The sequence below is a fragment of the Lolium rigidum genome, chromosome 3, assembly GCF_022539505.1.
Source record: "Lolium rigidum isolate FL_2022 chromosome 3, APGP_CSIRO_Lrig_0.1, whole genome shotgun sequence".
In the NCBI taxonomy this organism is placed as follows: Eukaryota; Viridiplantae; Streptophyta; class Magnoliopsida; order Poales; family Poaceae; genus Lolium; species Lolium rigidum.
The window spans coordinates 200,978,178-200,998,025 of NC_061510.1; the positions used below are offsets into that span (position 1 = coordinate 200,978,178).

General features: G+C 46.0%; 1 protein-coding gene across 5 annotated transcripts; it reads left to right on the forward strand.

The window, feature by feature from the left end:
• The first annotated feature begins 3,907 nt into the window (after nucleotides 1-3,907).
• LOC124702895 (E3 ubiquitin-protein ligase RHF2A-like) lies at nucleotides 3,908-9,172 on the forward strand. Of its 5 annotated transcripts, none has more exons than XM_047235068.1 (9): nucleotides 3,908-4,014; nucleotides 5,618-5,775; nucleotides 5,865-5,911; nucleotides 6,896-6,958; nucleotides 7,063-7,171; nucleotides 7,273-7,661; nucleotides 7,738-7,848; nucleotides 7,926-8,299; nucleotides 8,936-9,172. In XM_047235068.1, the coding sequence occupies exons 2-8, from the start codon at nucleotides 5,635-5,637 to the stop codon at nucleotides 8,242-8,244; spliced, it is 1,179 nt and encodes a 392-aa protein (XP_047091024.1). In that variant the 5' UTR covers nucleotides 3,908-4,014; nucleotides 5,618-5,634; the 3' UTR covers nucleotides 8,245-8,299; nucleotides 8,936-9,172. The 5 variants fall into 5 exon arrangements, with proteins under 5 accessions (XP_047091024.1, XP_047091026.1, XP_047091023.1 ...); XM_047235070.1 differs by lacking the exon at nucleotides 3,908-4,014 and adding an exon at nucleotides 4,034-4,194 and having other exon boundaries at nucleotides 6,896-6,962; nucleotides 7,067-7,162; XM_047235067.1 differs by lacking the exon at nucleotides 3,908-4,014 and adding an exon at nucleotides 4,035-4,194 and having other exon boundaries at nucleotides 6,896-6,962; nucleotides 7,067-7,171.
• The last annotated feature ends 10,676 nt before the right edge of the window (nucleotides 9,173-19,848 follow it).

The window sequence follows — 19,848 nt, forward strand, 5'->3', positions numbered from 1 at the left end:
CTCGTGATCCGCCGATGGGTTAGTTCGGGAGGACACCCGGCCTAGAGCCCCAGGAGGCCGAGAACCTGAGATGTTCGGGTATGCTAACGTGCTTAATGACAGGGGAACTAACGAGGTACTCACTGAAACAGATCTCTGCCAGTGCCAGGTTCGCTGAGGCGTGGCGGTGATGGCCCCGGGTTCCCCGTCTTTAGCAATCTAGCATCTTATCACGCGCTTTGGCCTCGACGTCTACCTCGTTGACAAACCGCCGGAGCCTAACAGGCCCTCCGGCGGAAGAGAATCAGAGTTGGACTGGCCTGGCGGCTTACGCTCAGTGCCTCCAAGGGGCTCATGCCGGCGGCCATCCAATGAGACACCATTGATAAGGACTACAATGCTAAGATTGCTTCCTTTGGCAGAGCTGGATAATCACCTTGAAGTTCCTAAGCTCGGCTAGCGACGCCAGGGTTATGCCGCTTAGCTGGTTAAGGGAGAGGTCGACTCCCGCCCCATCATGAGCTTCGCGAGCTCAAGTGGGAGCTCGCGGTGAGGTTGTTCTTGCACATCTTGATCTTCCACACTTTTCTTGAGGCTGTCTATTATTCCCAGGACCTCGCAGGCGAGAATGCTGAAGCTGCACCCGACAAGTACATATGTGTCAGGTTCTTTAGGTTTTCAGTACATGACGAGGTGGCGTTTGTCCATGCATGTGTGAAGATGGTGCATAGGGTCAGTTAAGTTGGGCTTGAACTACAGGAGTGCCATCTGGCGATCAGTTTTGCGGGTTGAGCTCACGGAGAGTGTGATGAGACTGATTAAGGGAGGCATAATAGGATTGGGTATTTGGTGCCAACGGTTGCGTATGTCCAGTTGTGGGTTTGCCGGTGGCTGGTGCAGGCTGCATTGGCGACCTTGGCGTATAGGGTCGTGGTGAAGATGGGTGTGCGGCCATGTGCCCATGTCGTTGAGCACGGCAAGAACGGTAACGAGCATGGCAGCGCCAATGTTGTTTTTGGATAAAATGTTTTATTACTCAAAAATTCCTAACCTATGCATAACTAAGATGCACACAACATTTCAACACAAATACGAATACAAAACAAGAAGTTGGAACAATTTACAAAAGTCTGCTTTAGGCAAATTAATTTGCGAAAATGGAAGGAGTAAAAAAACTTGTTGATTTTGTTATGTGATCATTTTTCATATTATCAACGAGCAATGCTATCATCGAATTAGTTCATATTTTCCCAAAAAATAGAATTACTGTATATTTGCAATTGGAAGAGGAACGGTTACGTACAAGTATATCCTGTCATCTCATGATATTTCATGATGTTTTTGCGTTTTCACGCTAGGGAAGCAATAGCAAATCTTTTACTGTTGTTCGTTCGAGTAGTTTAGATGTTTTGAATATATTTCCTTGTCAATAAGCGTAGTCCACTAGGACCTTGTGGGGATCCTAAAAACCTAGGACCCCTGTGCACTCGTATCATCGACTTAATTCACCGACCCGATTGAACCTACCGTCGGTGTACAAACCTCTCATGAGATAGTGCTCGATGTGATTAAAACATGTCAACTACCAAGGTTGAGCTCGTCTTGGACAACAAACATGTGTCGTTCTCAAGGACGGTTCGACATGACTAGACAAATATGTCTTCCATGTAAACTCTCTCGGTGAAGATATTAAAGGTTTTCGCTCATTTGATCAATTGTTGACACGCTATCTTCCGTGTCCGAGTCAGGAGAGGGAGGGGTGAACCAGTCATGGTGAAGTGGTGTTGAGATGGAATTTTTTATATGGAGTTGAGAGAGAGTGGTAGGGGAGAGAGAGAGAGAGAGAGAGAGGGAGGGAGGGAGGGAGGGAGAGGGAGAGGGGTTCCATGTAGTGGAAACGTGGTATACATACTAGGGCATGAAAGGTCGTGCGGCAAGGGAAGAGTTTGATCCAACTAATGGAAGCTATCTTGAAAGTGGTTGCAGTAACACCACAATAGTTTGAGCGAAGTTGCAGGGAAGAAAGTGTTTATTGGGGCCGAGGAGTGTGTTACTTATGTTGGAATGATGACCTATTTGAGTGTAAGTTTTTAGCAGTGTATGCAAGCAACATGACCAAGCAAAACTTATTGCGAGAAAGCGGAGCTGAATATTTCTGAATATTATTTCCCAAAACAAAGAAAGCCAAAACTTAGCGGGCCAACATGCAGACCCATCGTATTGGTGATATATATGAACCCGACCATTAAACCGTCTTGGGATATGAGGGTTCACGCGCCATATCGCGACGACACAACCCTCGGGACATTGTGTGTTACATTAATGATTCGATCAATACCTTTGTCTTCATATCTTAGTCATTTGCATTTTCAGTTGGATAAGGATATAACTTTTTTTAGAGTGATTAGGATATAACTATAAGTTGATTCTTATAGAAACATACAATTATTTATCTAAATAATTATTAAAGACAAAATTACATGTTAAAACATGATTGCATACAAAAAGATTATTACGTGTTGCTATACACTATTATGGTACAATTTCTTAAAAATTCTTAGGCATAAATAATGTGGGGAATCTTCAATCCTCGTATATTAAGCTTAAATCTCGAGAAAATTCAGAGCATACTCACCTCCATGCAACGCGGTTGCTTCAATATAATTAAAATTTACCGTGGCGAAGCACGAGCATTCAACTAGTATGACTTGAAAAGCCTCTGGCCAAGAAATTATTTGGGGTAGTAAAAAAATCTTAGATTTTGCATCCGCCCATGACCCTAACTGTCTTTGCATCAAGTGATAACGTCCCTGGTGCTGACGTTGATGGCCGCACGAGGCTTCCTCAACTAGAATTTGTAGGTGGACTCAGTGTGAGGATGAAGTTGCATTTTTATTTAAGGCCCTCCTTGTAAGATGCATATCCAGCGAGCTTAATGAGTGCAACATTATGCCCTTTGAAGCCAATATTTGTTCTAAAAAAAGAGTATACATGTGGCGTGGGCCCACCCTAGCCAGTCCATTTGCTCACTAAGACAATATACTAGTATAATGCATGGTGTTTACAAAAGTGCTCAAGTAAATAAACCAATCATTTTCTTAAGCACTAGTACCTAATATAAATAAGATAAAATCCATTTTTTCTAAAAATATTTTTTTATGCATCTCGTATTGTACATAAACTGAAAATTTGGCCAAACCATGTTGTTTTGCCCTCCAAGCGCATTTGCGACACCTACATTGCAGTCGGGCGCAATGTACGAGTGCGACACGTACGTTGTCGTTGAAAAAATAAAACAAACAAAGATAGCGAAGAGAACATGGAGGAGACAAAACGTGTTAGCACATGAGGTCCAGCGTAATGGCGCGTCTAGTCTCCGGTTGGTCCCACTGTCATCCACCCACCGTGGCATTATTTCTTACATTATCCACGGAGACGGTGGCCGGCTGTGGCCGCCGACGTGCCGTTACCGCTCGAATCCCGTGCCCACCCACCACAAGTCCAGTCCCACTGCCAGGTGTGGCCCAGCTCTCACCGCAAAAAGGAAAACTAGACAGACACTCCCACCGTCTCCATCCACCTACCCCACAACGCCAAGCCCACTGACACGACCCGACGCGGAGCGGGCCCCAGCGCGCGCGGGTAGACGATGCGAGCTGGCGAAGGAGCGGTCAAGACGTACTTAAAATGCGACCCGCTTGTCTCACTCTCGAGACCTCCTGCCCCACTTTCCCACCCGGCTGCCCAGATATCGTCCACTTGCCACCGACGCGTGGGGCCCTCTCACAGGTCCGACCTACCAGTCAGTGGTTCACTAACAGCGCGTCAGAGGGTGGCGAGGTGAGGTGGTGGCAGGAGCGGGGCCCACTGCGAGGGTGGGGGCCGAGTGGAGACGACGCACGCGCTTGTTCGCAATTGCTTTCCCCTTCCCTTTCCCCACCGTCTCCTTCACGGACAGAGAGAGAGGGTTCCGTGCTCCTCCACGCATCGAATCGGACCGGATCGGCCCGCCCCGCCGGCGTCTCGGCCTTCCTGGTAAGATCGGGAACCACCACCCCCCGCTCGTCGTCCCCCCACCCCCTTTTCGTTCGTCGTCGCGGCGTGTGATCGGACGGCGACCCGTCGCCGGATTCGGGGAGACCAAGAGCTCGGACACGCTGCTAGGGTTTCGTTCTGGTCGCGGGGTCTGGACACGGGATAATTCCAGCGGATGTGGTAGGTAGTAGGAGTCTGGGCCTCAGCGCGAATTCCTTCTCATACTAGTTCTGGAATTTAATTGGGGTTTTCCTTTCTTCTTCGGTTTGCCGCGAATCGGCCTTGGATTTCTGATAATTGCCGCTTCTCTCGCTAGGATGTGCTGCGTATTTTGCTTTGCAGTCTGGGGATTTTGGTTTTGTATAGGTATAGTGTGGCGCGGGCTGAGAGCACAGATTCAGGGGTACCTTGGATCGTGATTCGGGTGGGACTGGGCGTTCCGCGTAGAGTTGAGTTCACTAGGCGGCGGCGGCGGCGGCGGCTACTCTCTGGGGCAGGTTTATGGGCTGTGTTGTGGGTTTATGTTTGGTTTGATCTCAGACTGGGGGCTACTTAATTTGGGACAACTGCTGCTCATTCAGCCTCTACTAACTAAATAAATAGTGGCCCTCTTGCCATAGCCAAGTTCTGATCAGGGATCACATAAGTCTTATGTGATGGGAGGAGTATCCTAGTGCTGCTTTACTTGTGGCTTGTGGAAATACCTTTACTGCCCGTACCATAGCGGGCTTTGAACTAACTGACTATGTATGGTTAATTTCGTGCAAACATGTTCAAGAAATCGGTCTGATTTTCGGATATTGTTATTTTATCCGAGTGCCACCCCAGTGTTTTTTTTTTCACGACAAATATCGTTTGTTTTCTTTAAAAATTTGAACAACGCCTTCTTATTTCCTATTTGTTTGACTAGTACTGTGTGTGTTTTCATGTGATAATATTATGGAATCATTTGTCTTCTCCTGTTGTTTCATTTCTTGTCTTGAATGGACAACGTGCTTTTGGCCGCCATTCAGTTTGTCATTTTGTTGTGCTATTTGGATGGTTAGATTGTTCCAACAGAGTGGTCTTCATTTTAGATGAAGTTGTTTAGTAGCGTTCTGTTAGAGAATTTGTTATGCAATATGTAACTCCTTGGACAACATACTTTGCTCTACTTTTATCTTTTTGGTACTTGGTGGTTCAGCTCCTCTATGGAATATTGTTGAATGCAAACGCAACACCACACACGCTATCGGTTGTTACCTTTGTTGCCTATTTGTCTTTCTAGTAAAATGGCCAATTCTTATTGTGTAGTTAATATTAGCCCATTCCACTTGAAATGAAACAAGGTGCCTGGTAAAGTGGATCTTGTTTTGCATATTTGGATTGTTTTTTTTACTTGGTTTATAATGTAATTTATCTAGTTTCACTAAACATAGTTGCACCATTTCTTCCTGGATACGGCTATACAACATGTATACTAACTTTTGTCTTTGCATTTTGCTGTTATGATCTGCTTTCTTACGTCACAGTGAACATGTTCTCTTTTCATCTACAAGTCACTAGAGCTATGATCTATTCAAGTGTTAACTCCGAGTCCTTTTTTTTTTTTGCCCATTTCTAGATATCAGTGCTGTTTCAATGGCTTCTGAAACTGATGAGAAGGCCAAGATGGAGAGTTTGACATCACCTGCAGCCTTTGTAGAGGGTGGGGTTCAGGATGCATGCGATGATGCATGTAGCATTTGCCTTGAGGCTTTCTGTGAGAGTGATCCTTCCGCAGTATGATGCCATTTCTTTAATTACGGTATTTTGTTTGCTAACTGAGGTCAACTTATAACCCTTTCCTTATGATTTCTTCTGTGCTACAGTTGACTGGTTGCAAACATGAGTTCCATCTCCAATGCATTCTTGAATGGTATGGCACTAACTCTATTATTTATCTCACCACTTGCTGTTACCTTGTATTTATGCTGTGCACTGTACCTATTTCCATCTGGAACCATATGCTCACGGATCTAATGGTTATTAGAACTATGAAATCTGCTTGTCTTCTGTTAGATTCATGTGGAAATGGAATTGATCTGAAATAACCTTTACTCTTCTCCTTCTTGGTATAAGCTGTTTTATATGAACCACTCATATATCACTTAATTGTTCAAGTAGGTTACCAAATTTTTGCCGTGCATTCAAGATAAGCTAGGCCAACTCTTAATTGTTTTCTCCTTGTACACCTTTCTCTCCTGGGTGCAACTCCGGTAGGATTTGTTTCTGCGTTGTCAATAGTACTTGATGAATTGTTGAGAGGTCTGCTTGTTCCTGAATAGATGTCTGTACTGTTCTCAGTGATATTTATTTCTGTCAGTGGTTCTGTACATTTTAAATCAGTAAATGAAAAAAAAATATAGTGTTCAAATATTTTTGCCTACCTATCAACTGATGTAATTTTCACATGGCCAATTTCAGTAGTTACATATTTTTGGTCCAAAATGAAGAGCATAAACTACATGCATACCATAACTCCATAAATTTTTGTTTTCGTTAGTGGAAGGACTACTCTACCATGGAACCATAACTTTCACACATTTTGTATGTATAATAAATATGAGATGTACATACCCACAATGTTTGCAACACTTCAGTTGATTTTGCGATATGACAAGTGAAAGTTGATACTATGACTTGTGAAATTTCAGTTTTATAGTACTTTATTGGAAGTTACAACAGAAATTTCCAGAAACTATTACTCGATTAGGAAACTATTGTGAAAAGTCCCACAGGGTATTCTAGAGTTCAATTGAATTGAACGTGTGTAGAATTGTTTTGCCATCGCCATTGTTTTATCCATGTGTCTTGCGTTCAAAATATTTGTACGTTAATGATTGGTGGGAGTTTTGTGTAGGTGTCAAAGAAGTTCTCAGTGCCCTATGTGCTGGCAGCCTATCAGTATGAAGGATCCTACCAGGCAAGTTCTGGCAAGATATATGGATATTCCTTGAATATTCAAATACCAAATATGTTTTCTGAACATGTAGAATTTTACTAACTCCTGCCTTCCAAATATCTCAGTCAGGAGCTGCTAGAGATAGTAGAACGGGAGAGGAATGTAAGAACCAATCAAACTCGAAATACCACCATATTTCATCATCCTGCGCTTGGCGATTTCGAGGTGCAGCATGTATGTGTTATGTAACTAAGTTTATGTGACATATTACGTATGCTTTAACCAGTGAAGTATTTTTCATATGTTATCCTGATTCACAAGATGATCGTGTGCAGTTACCTGTTGCTGGTAATGATGCTGAACTTGAAGAGCGTATACTGCAGCATCTAGCTGCTGCTGCGGCGATGGGAAGGTCACACCACCTTGGCAGAAGGGAGGGGCAGAGGGGCCGATCTGGCTCTCATGGTCGTCCACAGTTCTTGGTTTTCTCTGCACATCCAAACACGCCTTCTGCTGGCTCAGTTTCATCATCGTCCGCTCAAGGGGAAGGTGGTAACGACTTAAGGATTCTTGTCCCCAGAGCTGGTGACTTATCACCACGTGCTAATTCTATTGAAGAGGCGGGCAACCAAAGTCCTGGGGTACTTACCTACGATGCTGAACAAGACGCTGTTGTTTCGTCTGGAAATAGTACTCCTGTGTCCAGTCCTAGGTTTTTCAACAGGTAAACTAACCTTCTCTACAGTTGCTCATGTTGACTTTTTTGTGATCAAACTATCTGATGGTTCTGGTGTTATCAGGAGACATTCCACTGGACAGTCAACTCCAGTAAGTAATGACAGGGCTGGGCCATCAGATATTCAGTCTTTCTCTGACTCTCTGAAGTCCCGCTTAAATGCAGTCTCCACAAAGTATGTAAATTTATCTTAACAAAATCCTTTGTTCTAATAAATATTTATCTTATATCTCTTTCTTTTGTGAAATTCAGGTACAAAGAATCTATTACAAAAAGTACCCGAGGGTGGAAGGAGAGACTTTTTTCACGTAACTCATCTGTGTCAGATCTTGGTTCTGAAGTGAGACGAGAAGTTAATAATGGAATTGCATCTGTATCAAGGATGATGGAGCGCTTGGAAACTAGAGGAAGTGGTAGAACAGGCGATAGCCCAACGGCATCTACTTCTGAAATTTGTCCCACTACAGAACCAAGCAATGAGAGGGTTACAGAAAGTAACTCAAATAATACTACCAGTAGTAGCACTAGCAACACTTCCGCCCCTTGTGTGACAGCATCTGGTTCAAATTAGTGCCTCCTACTGTTTCTGAAGAAGGCCTGCATGTGCCCATTCATCATATTCAAAGGTATTACATCTTTCTACAGAACACATGTCTGGTATGAACTTGTGATCTCTGTTGTTTTACATGTGAATTGGATTGACTACATTACTTAAGTAGTCCTAGATACTACCTCCATTTCAAGGAATAAAGCGCACGCGTATTCCAAGATAAACTTTGATCTTAAAAATTGAGCAACAAGATCTTGATTATATTATATGTAATTAGTATCGTTGGATTTGTACTAAAAAGAACTTTTTAATGATGCTAATTTCATATAAACAATGTTTATCTATTTGAAGTAATTTTTGGTCAAACAAAAAGCACGTAAAACGAGGGCGCCTTATTCCTTGAAACGGAGGTAGTAGGTTATTTCTCCGACAGAAGTGTACTGATAACAACAATGTTTTCAACCATGGCTGCGTTGCCTACTAAAGTACTAATGCCAGAGTTTAGTGATTGCCTTGGTTGTCGCTGGTTAAAACTGAATACACAAATAGCCATTTTGCATACTGCAAAAGCAGATAGTATGTGTTGGCTGACGTAATAATTATGAGTAAACCGGGGTTGACTTGAATTTTTTTTTTTCATCTTCTTTAGTTGAACTACTTACTTGCGTGGAGTTTTAGTGCCCAACTAACAAATGGAACGATTGGCATTCAGGTATGGGCAGGTGGCTGAGTAAAGACTCCAACGACATGGTGGTGCCATCTCCTCAACTGTTGCATAAATCACCTCCAGAAATCCTGAATGATAATTTGATGTATTGGTTTGATAAAAGGGCGGTTGGCCTGAGGTATTGCCTAGGCAGTTGATTTGTCTCCTGTTTCGTCTCTGTAATTAAAATTCCTGAGACTTTTGTTTACTGGTATAAATAATGGATCTGGTAATTTCATAGCATGCATAAGAGTGACAAATATGACTGGAACAGCCAAGAGTATTATCATGCTGTTGAACGGTTATCATCTACAAAGATGTTCTATGTTTATTACTAAACTGTTTTGGTAAACAAAATGATGCATGTTGCATATATACTGATGCAATGCAAGTGAGGCACATCAAGTTTTGGTATGTTCGATGAAACACAGATTGATTGGCTTTGTGGCTGGACATTCTGAGGTGGTCAAAATATTGACAGTATACTACCTCTGTCCAAAAATAGGTGTCTTAGTTTCGTCTAGATAGATGTATCTAGACACTTTAATTATAGATACATCTGAATCTAGAAAAATTTGAGACCTATTTTTAGTTTAGACGGAGAGAGTATTTGAGATGTAAAAAACCCGTGTCCACACTAAATTATTGTAGCTAGGTGGTTTTTTTTTCGCTAACAAACACTAACTGTTTCATGCCAGAATGAGGTAGGATATTGGCTTGTTTGTAGAGGGTATCTATGAATTACTTGCAGCCACTAGGTTTAGACCAATAGTCCAGTCCCATCCCCATCATCCTGTCACCAACCCCGATACCAATTTCCCTCTCACTGCCACATCGTCGTCACCTGCCTCTCCTCAGTCCTCATCGCTGCCACAAGTTGTCCTCTCTTCCATGATGATCTCCACCTACGTCCCCAAACGCGTGAAAACTCCCTAGCCGCCGCCTCCAAACAGAAATTTAAACAATTTACATTTAAAAGAGATCGTTCTCGCCGAAGTTGCCGCGATCAAAGTACTGGGCACGGGATCATATTGAAGACCGGTGGTGCAACCTAATAAGACGTAAATTAGAAGAAGGGGTTGGGCGACGCCGACGACGCATCTTGAGTCGACGTAGGACCGTCGATCACGAGGCTCGTGAACTGCCCAGTTTGCCTGCTTCGTCGTCGACACCGATGCCGCTGACGCATGTGTACTAGCAGACGCTATCCTAGACACGTCTGCTGGTGCCGGCTCTTGCTCCTGGGGTGGGGTTGCTGCTGCTGCCTCGGCTGCCACCATTTTGGTTTCGATATCGTCGAAGATATCGCCTTTGTAGAAGTTGTGCGCCGCCCGCGTCTGGAGAGACATTCCAGCTGTCGACGCTGTCAGCAGGGACATGTCCTCCTTGCATTTCTTGAGCTCCATCTTCTCCTCTTGCCTCTTGAGCAGAGCCACCGACCTTTCGTCGTTCTTCTTGTTGCGGAAGAGCAGGGTCGAGGAAACCTCGGCGAGACACTGCGTGATCAACGCCTGCGTCTTCTTGGTCGGCGCAGCGTCGTCCAAGACAGCCTTGGTAGCCTTGTTGCCGATAGGACGCTCTGCCAAATGTTGCGAGCGGCGCATCCAGATCAATGGCATCTTTCCCCTTCGACAACGAATGATGTGTCAACCGCTATTCTCGTTCGTTTGAGCTTGCTATAGCAATGCATTAGCGCGAAAGACTTATGCCCTTTGGAGTGCTTCCGGTACATCGTCATGGCCTTGTCGAACTAACCAAAGGAAGCGCAATCAGATCGTCGAACAAAAACTAGGCGCTAAAAATTATCGTAGAAAGAGGCGTACCACGTCGCTGATGTCGCTGCCGCTGTCGCCTCTGGTCTCGCCTCGTTATGGTACACATGGAACATATTCACCGACGTCTGAATGATGGTCCATCGCGTCGACATTGCCTTTTGGCTCCTCTTCATTGTCACTTTGCGATAATCGATGTTGACCAGCTTGCGCTCATCGAACTCCACCTTGGTCCTCACCCAATATTTCCCATACTTTTGGTTGGCGCCGATGATGGAGTCATGACTCATCGCCGACCACGACTCGCAGAGACATTCATCCTCCAGAACCGTCCACTTGGGGCCTCGTGTGCCCGAGGCCTTCTTCCTCCTCTTCTTCCTCACGCCGGCCGCGTCAACCTCCACGAGATCATCTGCATCCTTCGCGGTACCCGCGTCCTCGTCGTCCTCTTCGTTGCCGCCCTCTTCGTGATGTAGCCCCGCCTATCGTCGACGCCACACCATGGCCAAGGAGTCCCCCAAGTGGACCAACAACACCAACCCCCGCCATATATGTCAAGGTGAACTCTTTCCTCTCTATGGTCGACCTCAACACCAACTTGAATGGTATGCTACCTCATGCCTATCATCATTGTGTCTATAGGTGCCCACATCGACAAGGACCAAGAGAGAAGGAACTCCCATGGTGCAAGGAAGAGAGAAGAAGAAGAAGGAAAGAAGATAAGAAGGAAGAGGAAGAAGAGGCGGGAGGAAGAGGCCCAGCCGGCCCGGTCCAGGACCCGGTCGACCGGACCCAGGACCGGACCTCCCGGTCACAGGCCCGGTCAGACCGGCCCCAAACCGGATTTCACGGGTTCGACTCGACCGGGACGGCCCGAGTCGGTCCACCACTTACCTGTTCGACCCAAGCTGCCTTGTATGCCTATATAAGCACCTAGGTCGCCCCTTAGCTCTTTAGACAAGATTTGGGCTTAGACATGGATTTGAGCTTTGTCTCCCTAGGGTTTCATCCCCTTTGTATCAAGGCTACCCTTGTTGGATGATTGGATTTGGTGTGTGAGATTCTAGTGTTACCCACTCTCTCCCACTCCTAGATTCATCTCCCTCACCAATCTCTCCGCTCGGAATTCTACCGCGTGTCTCTTCCGGGTTGATTCTATTGGCGTGGTCCATCGAGCCACGGGGGGTAAGTATCGATTGTATCGGGTTGGTGTGCGTGCGTGTGTCCTCGTGTTCCTCGCGTTCGTCGTGTTCTTCGTGTTCTTCCTCTCTTCCCCCTTTGGATCTTGGGTCAACCGCAAGATCGGGCCACAAACGGGGTCTTAGACCTCATCACTTCGTCCTCGTCCTCATCGTCCTCCACCCCCTCCTCGCCCACCCCTCCCCCTCCTCCTCCTCCTCCTCCTCCTCCTCCTCACCACCGGCGCCCGCGAATTCGAGCGGGCCCCTACGGCTAGTGAACGGGGTGCCGCCCGCACTGGGGCCTGGCTCGCGCTGGGGCGCTTGGTCGTATGCCGGGGAGTAGAACACGAAGTTGGGGTTGAAGCCGCCATGCGGCAGCGTATCCTCGTACCGCGGCGACAAGTTTGGTGTCACGCACCCGGGAGTGGCATAGAGGCCGTCGTTGTAGAACCCGGATGTCGACGGGGACAACACTCCGGAATGTACGCTGGCGCCGACGTACTCCATAGGCTCGCGTTGCTGGCCGCGATACACGCGGCCAGCGCGTGCTGGTGCGCGGTGCCGCCACCGTCTTCTTATCCAACTGCGCCGCCCTCCGTCCGTTCCGCTCCGCCGTCGACAGCTTGCGGCGCAGGTAGTTTTGCTGCTACTGATCCTCGGTCCAGCCTTTCGGCTTCTTTTTCGCAGCCGGCGCCTTCTGCGGCTTCGTGAAGGGCGCCTTCGGCCCTTTCGTCTCATTGCCCGGCGGCTTGGTGGCCGCTTTCTTGGCCATTTTTTGGGGCCTGTCGGCGGCGCCATGGATGGGGAGAGGGTAGCGGTGACGGGATGGGAGGGAGAAATGAATCGGCAGGATAGGCGGTGAAATTTGTTGGGAGGGAAGAAATGCGTGGCGGGAGAGGCATGATGTGGCGGGAGAGGCGCGATTTGGCGGGAGAGGGGGGCGAATTTTCATGTGCCGCTGATGCGTCGGGCTCGCCACTTCCCGCCTCGCTTTTCGTTGTGACCGGAGCGCCGAAACGTCTCCTGCTCCGGGAGCCGGACACCTTATCGGGCCACGCTGGACGGAAGGAAGCTTTGAAACGCGCGGCTAGGAATGAAATTTTGTCCGGCGCACCCCAAATCTCTTTGGGGGACATTTTTTTGGGGGGGGGGGGACGCGAAGATGCTCTAATTGCTGTTGCCACCACTCGTTGTTGGTGGGGAAAATTAGTTCTGTACCATTAAAAGATCCGGACTTTAGAAAAATACCACTGAAACTTTTGAGATTAGGAAAATACCATCCAAAGATGGCTCCGTTATTGGCTTTTACCATGACCGTGAACTGGGACGTGAACTCAATCTGAAAAGAGAGAATATAACTTCGCGAAGGGCGCCTTCGCCCCTTTCGTCTCATTGCCCGACGGCTTCTTGGCCGCTTTCTTGGCCATCTTTTTGGGGCTGTCGTGGACGCCATGGAATGGGGAGAGGGAAGCGGCGGCGGGTGGATAGCGGGAGGGAGAAATGAATCAGCAGGATAGGAGGTGAAATATGTTGGGAGGCCAGAAATGTGCGGCGGGATAGGCACGATATGGTGGGAGGGGCACAATTTAGCGAGAGTGGGAGACAAATTTTTCCTGTGCCGCTGACGGGTCGGCCCCGCATCGTTTCGCCTCGCTTTTCATTGTGTCCGGCGTGCCCGGTGCGTCCCCTGTGGGGCGGGATGGGCTCGGGGCGTACACCGTGTCGGGCCGTGCCGGACAAAAATTAGCTTTGGAGGACGCGACTGAGAACGTTTTTTTGTCCGGCGCGCCTAAATCGCTTTGGGGGATACTGCTGGAGATGCTCTTAATCCCATTGCTCGGTGCTGTTGGTACTCAGACCCACTCCGCGATTGCTTCATGTACACCAGCTGATATTGAGGAGCAGATACTTGTTCAAACGAAGCATACAGCCCAGAATACAAAGATAGGTCTTTGCTGATCGCTTCGTTTTTTCAGATGGGTTCACGTCCACTTCACGGTTATGGTAAAATCCTATAACGGAGCAATCTTTAGATGGTATTTTTCTAATCTCAAAACTTCCAGTGCTATTTTTCTAAAGTCCGGATTTTTTAATGGTACAGAACCAATTTTCCCTTGTTGGTGCCACCCTTGTCCGCACTTCCACCTTGATCCCTTCCAACGGATTGTCTTCTCTCTTTACCCCGTTGTTGATGACTTCAGCGAGATAGTTTAATTGTAGCAGTCCTCGGGTCATCGGTGGCTCTACCTGTTTTAACAATCGAGGTAGCCATAGCAGAGGAGGAAGATGGGGAGGTAGACCGAACACAAATGAAGAAGAAATGAAATGGCTAAATGCAAGGTGGACGCAACTCGAGCCTTCAAAAACAACTCACTAATCCTCGCAGAGAAGAGCTCAGTACAAAGGCCTACAGAAGCAACAGTTTGTATACCTGCTGATAAACACTGCACGAATAAATATGTGAGATGCAACTACCTGGTGACCCTTGGGATGAACTTTGAGGGAAGAAAACCCTCGAGATGGTGATACTTTTCCAACAGCATGTCAGCATCTTCTCCATTGCGATCTTCATCTTCTTCAATGCATGCTTCAACTGACACCACTGTCTTGGTATTCATATTCGTTGGTAACCACCGAAACCTTGTCAAAGTGATCATCCACGGGTTCGGGTAGCAGAAAATGTACCAGTTCACAGGCGCGAATGTCAGACCACGTTGTGGGTGGACAGTTTATCCGATTTGATGGAAGCATCCATGACCCACTCCATGCCTCCGCCCTCCGTTGTCTTTTAACTTATGGGAGGTTACGGTGAAATGAGGGTGCCATAAGGCCAAAAAGCTCATCATACTCACGCAATTTTAAGAGAAATGGAATATATTAATATTGATAGATATCAATTGCATCCAGCCTCTGCAATAACGTAATACCCTAATGGTAGTATGGATGCACACATTAAAAAGGAAAAAAAAACTAAGAAAAGAAGTCCCGTTACGGTACTCTAGTCCTATCAACAACAGTACAACCACCACCAAGACATCACCTGAAATCTAGGCTCTCCACCAGCGATCCCTCCAACAAGGGAACGGTGCACAAGCATCGTCATCACCCGATCAAAAGATATTAGGTTTTCACCCTGGAGATAGTTTCCGCTCTCAAAACAATGCCTTCAACAAGACCATTACCACGCACAACCAATTAAGGCAAGATCTTGGATTTTCACCCTGAAAGGTAGGACTCTGAAATTCACCTGTGTTGTTGCTCCCACTTGCCTACTGTTGTTACAAGACCTAGAATACCAAGCAAATTCCTCAACAACAACACAACTCAATCCTCTGCTGCTAGTCCTCCAATCCAGCCCTCAAGAAATTCTCTGTCTCTGATACACCATGGTCCCAGAAGTCATCTGCTAGTAACACATAACAAAGTTTCGCGTCGCTCCCTCCGGAACCAAACGGTCGGAATAAAAGCATGAGTGCGCACGACCGAATACCTCCCAAACCAGCAAACTCTAGGCGCGAGCACTGTTACATTTGCCAGCGGAGCCTTCCGGAACTCAATATCCAGCCAAATCCAGACGGACATGCATAGGAAGATCTTCGTCCTAGTGCGCGAGAGATCCGAGGACCACCACCTTTATTCATGCCGAGCGAGCAACCCCCACGCGACCCGCCGGAACCACATGGTTAGGAGCCACAGTGAAAGAACATGTCCATTACCCCATGTGTGGTTTTGGTAATTGATGACAATCCCTATGGACTAACGGTTGTATTGAGAATCTATCTTAGGTCGTGTCCATAGCCATGTGTTGGTTTCAAGGTTGCAAGATGGAGAAGATCGAGTACGATGAAGACGGTGTCGAAGAGAGATGATGTCAACACCCGGATTTTTAAGTCCGGATGCCTATTATGTCATACATCGCAATCCCAGGAATATTGTTGTTGCGAGGCATAATAGTTAAGTATCACAGTCATCATTCATTACAAACCATAAGTCTTACAAATTGGAATCACATGATCCATATTACACGAATAGTTGATCTATTGATCAACGAACAAACACAAGTTCATAGTTCATAGCGGAAGCGTAAGATACAAGGACTCTCTAGTCCACAGGCCAACGCTTGACGTTGGAAGACTCCTAGTTGTCGTAGGCGTCCTGCTGGTCATCTCATTGTTCATCTTCATACTCTGGCCATTTGAATAGCCAGGGAAAAGCCGTGAGTACTTTAAGTACTCGCAAAATAATACTAATGTAAGTGCTAGACATTCTAGTATGGTTTGCTAAGCTCTAGTTTATTTACATAAAGCCAATTTTAGTTCACAAGTATTTGAGAAAAGCTTATTCAAGTGCTAACTAACTCAAGTGGGAACATTAGTGTCATTCCCACCATTCAAGTGGTGATTCCAATTCAATTCACCACAAGTCATTTCACCATCATCTTTCAACATCATTTTCAAAGATATGACATCGGAAACTGTATGTCCTTTCCAACCGTCCGTAACCGTGGACGCGGCTATTCGAATAGGTTTACACTCTGCAGAGGTTGCACACTTGTGCCACAACATTTGATTTCATCCGTCGGGATTACCCCGAATCATCGTAACGCAATGACGCGGATCATCAACCATAACCTTTCACTTACAAATCCTAGTATGAGCACCTCTCCTCATGAGCTTGGCCTCCCAAGTGAAGACCAACTCGTCAACCCGGGAACCGCACGAGGCTTGGCCGTACAATTCACCTCAATTTCACATCATTTCTCAACAACGGAGGCAGCCTCAAGCGTAACCCCCATGACGTGTGTTCAGAGGGAACCCATACTAAGACGCATAAACTTCCAGTTAAGCCCTACCCATAATCAGGTATTGTGGGGGTACTTAATAATTGGAAAGGTATCACATCCAAACCAACATCATGTTTATCAAAAATCACCATCTTCTCTTGGTCATATTCACCTTCAAAAATCATTCAATGGAATGCTTCCTCATTCCAAGGTTTCAAATTCATTTCAATTCACAATGTTCCCATCTAGAGTAGTCAAGTTTTATTTCATTAGCACTAGCTCTAAATCATGAGGGGTGCTATCTTGCTTTGCTTGATTTAGACTAACTCACTACTCTAGTAACCATCCATTACTTTGACCAAAGTCAACTATAAAAGTAACTCTTGGAAAACAACAAGTAAAACTTGTAAAGTAAAAACTTGGGATAGGCTTATGTAAGAAAAGGTAAGATTCATGGTGCCTTGCCCCAAGGGGCTTTGCACTTTGCAAGAATATTAGCTTGCCTTGGTAGTTCTCAAACTGTTCCTCCTCCTCCTCTTGGTAGCAACCTTCTTCTTCGGTGTACTCTCCGGTGCTAGCGTCTAAATTTGAATACGAGTATAATTACTCACTAATTCAATGGCTATTCCATATATCACATATATACACACAAACTATTCTATGCACACAAGTAATCTAATTAGAGTACATGGGTTGTGTTATTTTGAGGAGAATTTACTTCTTTGTATTTAATATGTAAATGATAGTTTCCATAGGGTTCTTGAGAAATAATTTCCTCTCATTGAAATCTTCTTAAGATTTAATTTCTCAAACGATCATGTGTGAACTTATATTGACCTAAGTCAAATGTTCATCATCATCATTTGAGAAGATGATTTAAATGGGGTAGATCACCTCATACCATTTCATAATACTACATATGATTTAAATCTCAAGTAATTCATATAAGAGAGTTTGGACCAGGGGTCCAAACATCCCATGAATTCATGTGAGACAAGTTTAAATGAAGTATAAGACTCCACATAATTTACTTTAATAGTTTTGGACAATATCAACTAGTTAAACTAGCCCTATTATCCATTAATTAAACTAGGGCATGATCATGCAAAGTGACCACACCATTTTATTGCATAATCACTTAGTGTAAGTCAAATGTGAGCTATTAGAGTTAGAATTAACTTAATATCTATTTTGGTTGATTTTTAATAATTATTTGAATAGGAAAAAGTCCCTGCTTATTCTTTTTATCACATTAATTCTACAATGAATCTGGTCATGAGACCAGTGGAATTTGGTAGATAATTTCATTAGCTTTCCAACAACATAAAATTCATTGAATTTGGTTTAGCCAATTTGAATCTATTGATTTTCAAAGTGGAGGCAGTATTGAAATTCATTTGGAATTGTTTAAAATGAATTTGAATTAAAAGGCCGGGCGGGAAAACTAAACGGGCTGAAAGATTTAAAAACGGCCCAAGGCCAGCCCAGCCACGGTCCAGAGACGCGCGGGCTGCCTGACAGAGGGTCCCGCCTGTCAGCGTCTATTTAAACCCGAAGCGGTATGGAGTAACCAGGGGCGTTGGATTAGATCAAAGATCAATGGCCGTGGTTCATCGTCGTCTCCGACGAGAACCCGACGCTCTGGCGGCGGCGGTAGGGGGTCGGAGGGCTTAGGGTGGCTCCAGCAAGGGATGGCAGTGTGCTCGGGGTAGATGTGGACGACGATGAAGCTCCAGGTACAGGTGGCGTCGCCTGAGGTGGTCTGGTTCGCCGGCGATTGCTACAGAGCTTCCGCGGCGGCGAGCTCCCGATTGGCCTTGCTCTGGCGTGAATCGAGAGAGTGGTGAGGTGGTTGAGAGGCAGTGAGAGGTGGCGAGTGCGGTGGTGTGCTTAGATTGTCCAGGGGAGGTCTCCTTTTATAGCAATGCGAGAGTGCTGCGGGGCAGGGTGGTGGTCGACCATGGCGCGGCTTCTCCGGCGAGCTAGAGAGCTAGGCGAGGTGGCAGCAGTGTTCTACGGATCCTGGCGATGCTATTGGCGGCGACAGCTTGGTCGGGCAGGGCTTGGTTGGGTCGCGTTGCTTCCAGGCATGTCGCGGCAGTGGCGGGATCTTCTTCTCCGTCCACGGCGGCGGCGGTCCAGGGTCTGGTCGAGCGAGTGTCTGGAGGCGTCCAGGTGGCGTGGTGATGCTCAACGGCTAGTCAGCGGGGCCAGGGCGAGCGCGAGGTGGCCAGGCGAGAGGTGGCCAGGCGAGAGGTGGCCAGAGCGCGTCCATGCACATGCATGCGCGACACGAGCGGCGTCTGGGCGCGTCCTGGGCGCGCGTCGTCCGGCCAGTGTCGTCGTCGAGCTCGACCGTGGCGGTGCTAGGAAGGGGTAGGGAGGTGCGGTGGCGAGCTGTGGCACGGTGGCCAGGGCAGAGAAGCAAGGGAGAGAGGGGAGAGCGTCGGGTTGGGCGACATGGCCGGCATGGCCATGTCTAGCCTTGCTCTCTCTCTCCCTAGTGTTCTATTTGGCATTGAATGGGATTAAGGGGACCAGGGGACAATGTAGAATAGATTTGGGGTAGATTAGGTGGAGTAGATCACTATTTGCAATAGTGTCAAATAGTGCCATATTGGAAATTTGTGAATTTTGTCTAAATTTGATTTAATTCAAATGGTTGACCAATTTGAGTTGTCTGTGTTTAGATAAGTTGTATTTGACCAGAGATGATGAGAGGTGGTGGTGGAAAGGTTTAATTCAAAGTATTGCAAAATTTGATAAGTGGGAGATTGTTACATATGTTAAAAAGTTGAAACTTTGGATGAGCATAGTTCTTGATCAAGAAAGATTTTGGCATGGTGATCTTTACAAAAAGTGTTCACCTTGATGTTGAATTTGAAATGGTGCAAAGAGTTAGCAAGATTTGGTTTGAGTAAAAATTGAATTGCAATGGCTCAAAGTAGTGATCAGACTATAATTGTCAATTTTGACCATTATCATATGTGAGCAAGATTTGTGTTTGGAAATTATTTGAATTGTGATTCTTTGATTCCAAAAGTTGTAATAAGTGTTTAGTAACATTATTCAACTAATGGTGAAGACCAAATTGGTCTAGGGTCAAAATTTATAAAAATGCCATAGGGCATATGTGAGGGTTTTTAGGGTTTTTCATTTATTGGATTTTCTTCCTCTTTGATT

Excerpts from the sequence above, each read along its gene's own strand:
- LOC124702895 (XM_047235068.1), top strand. The coding sequence starts at position 5,635 with ATGGCTTCTGAAACTGATGAGAAGGCCAAGATGGAGAGTTTGACATCA. Across the intron at positions 7,662-7,737 it reads AGTCCTAGGTTTTTCAACAG|GAGACATTCCACTGGACAGT; the intron begins GTAAACTAACCT and ends TGGTGTTATCAG. Across the intron at positions 7,849-7,925 it reads TTAAATGCAGTCTCCACAAA|GTACAAAGAATCTATTACAA; the intron begins GTATGTAAATTT and ends TGTGAAATTCAG.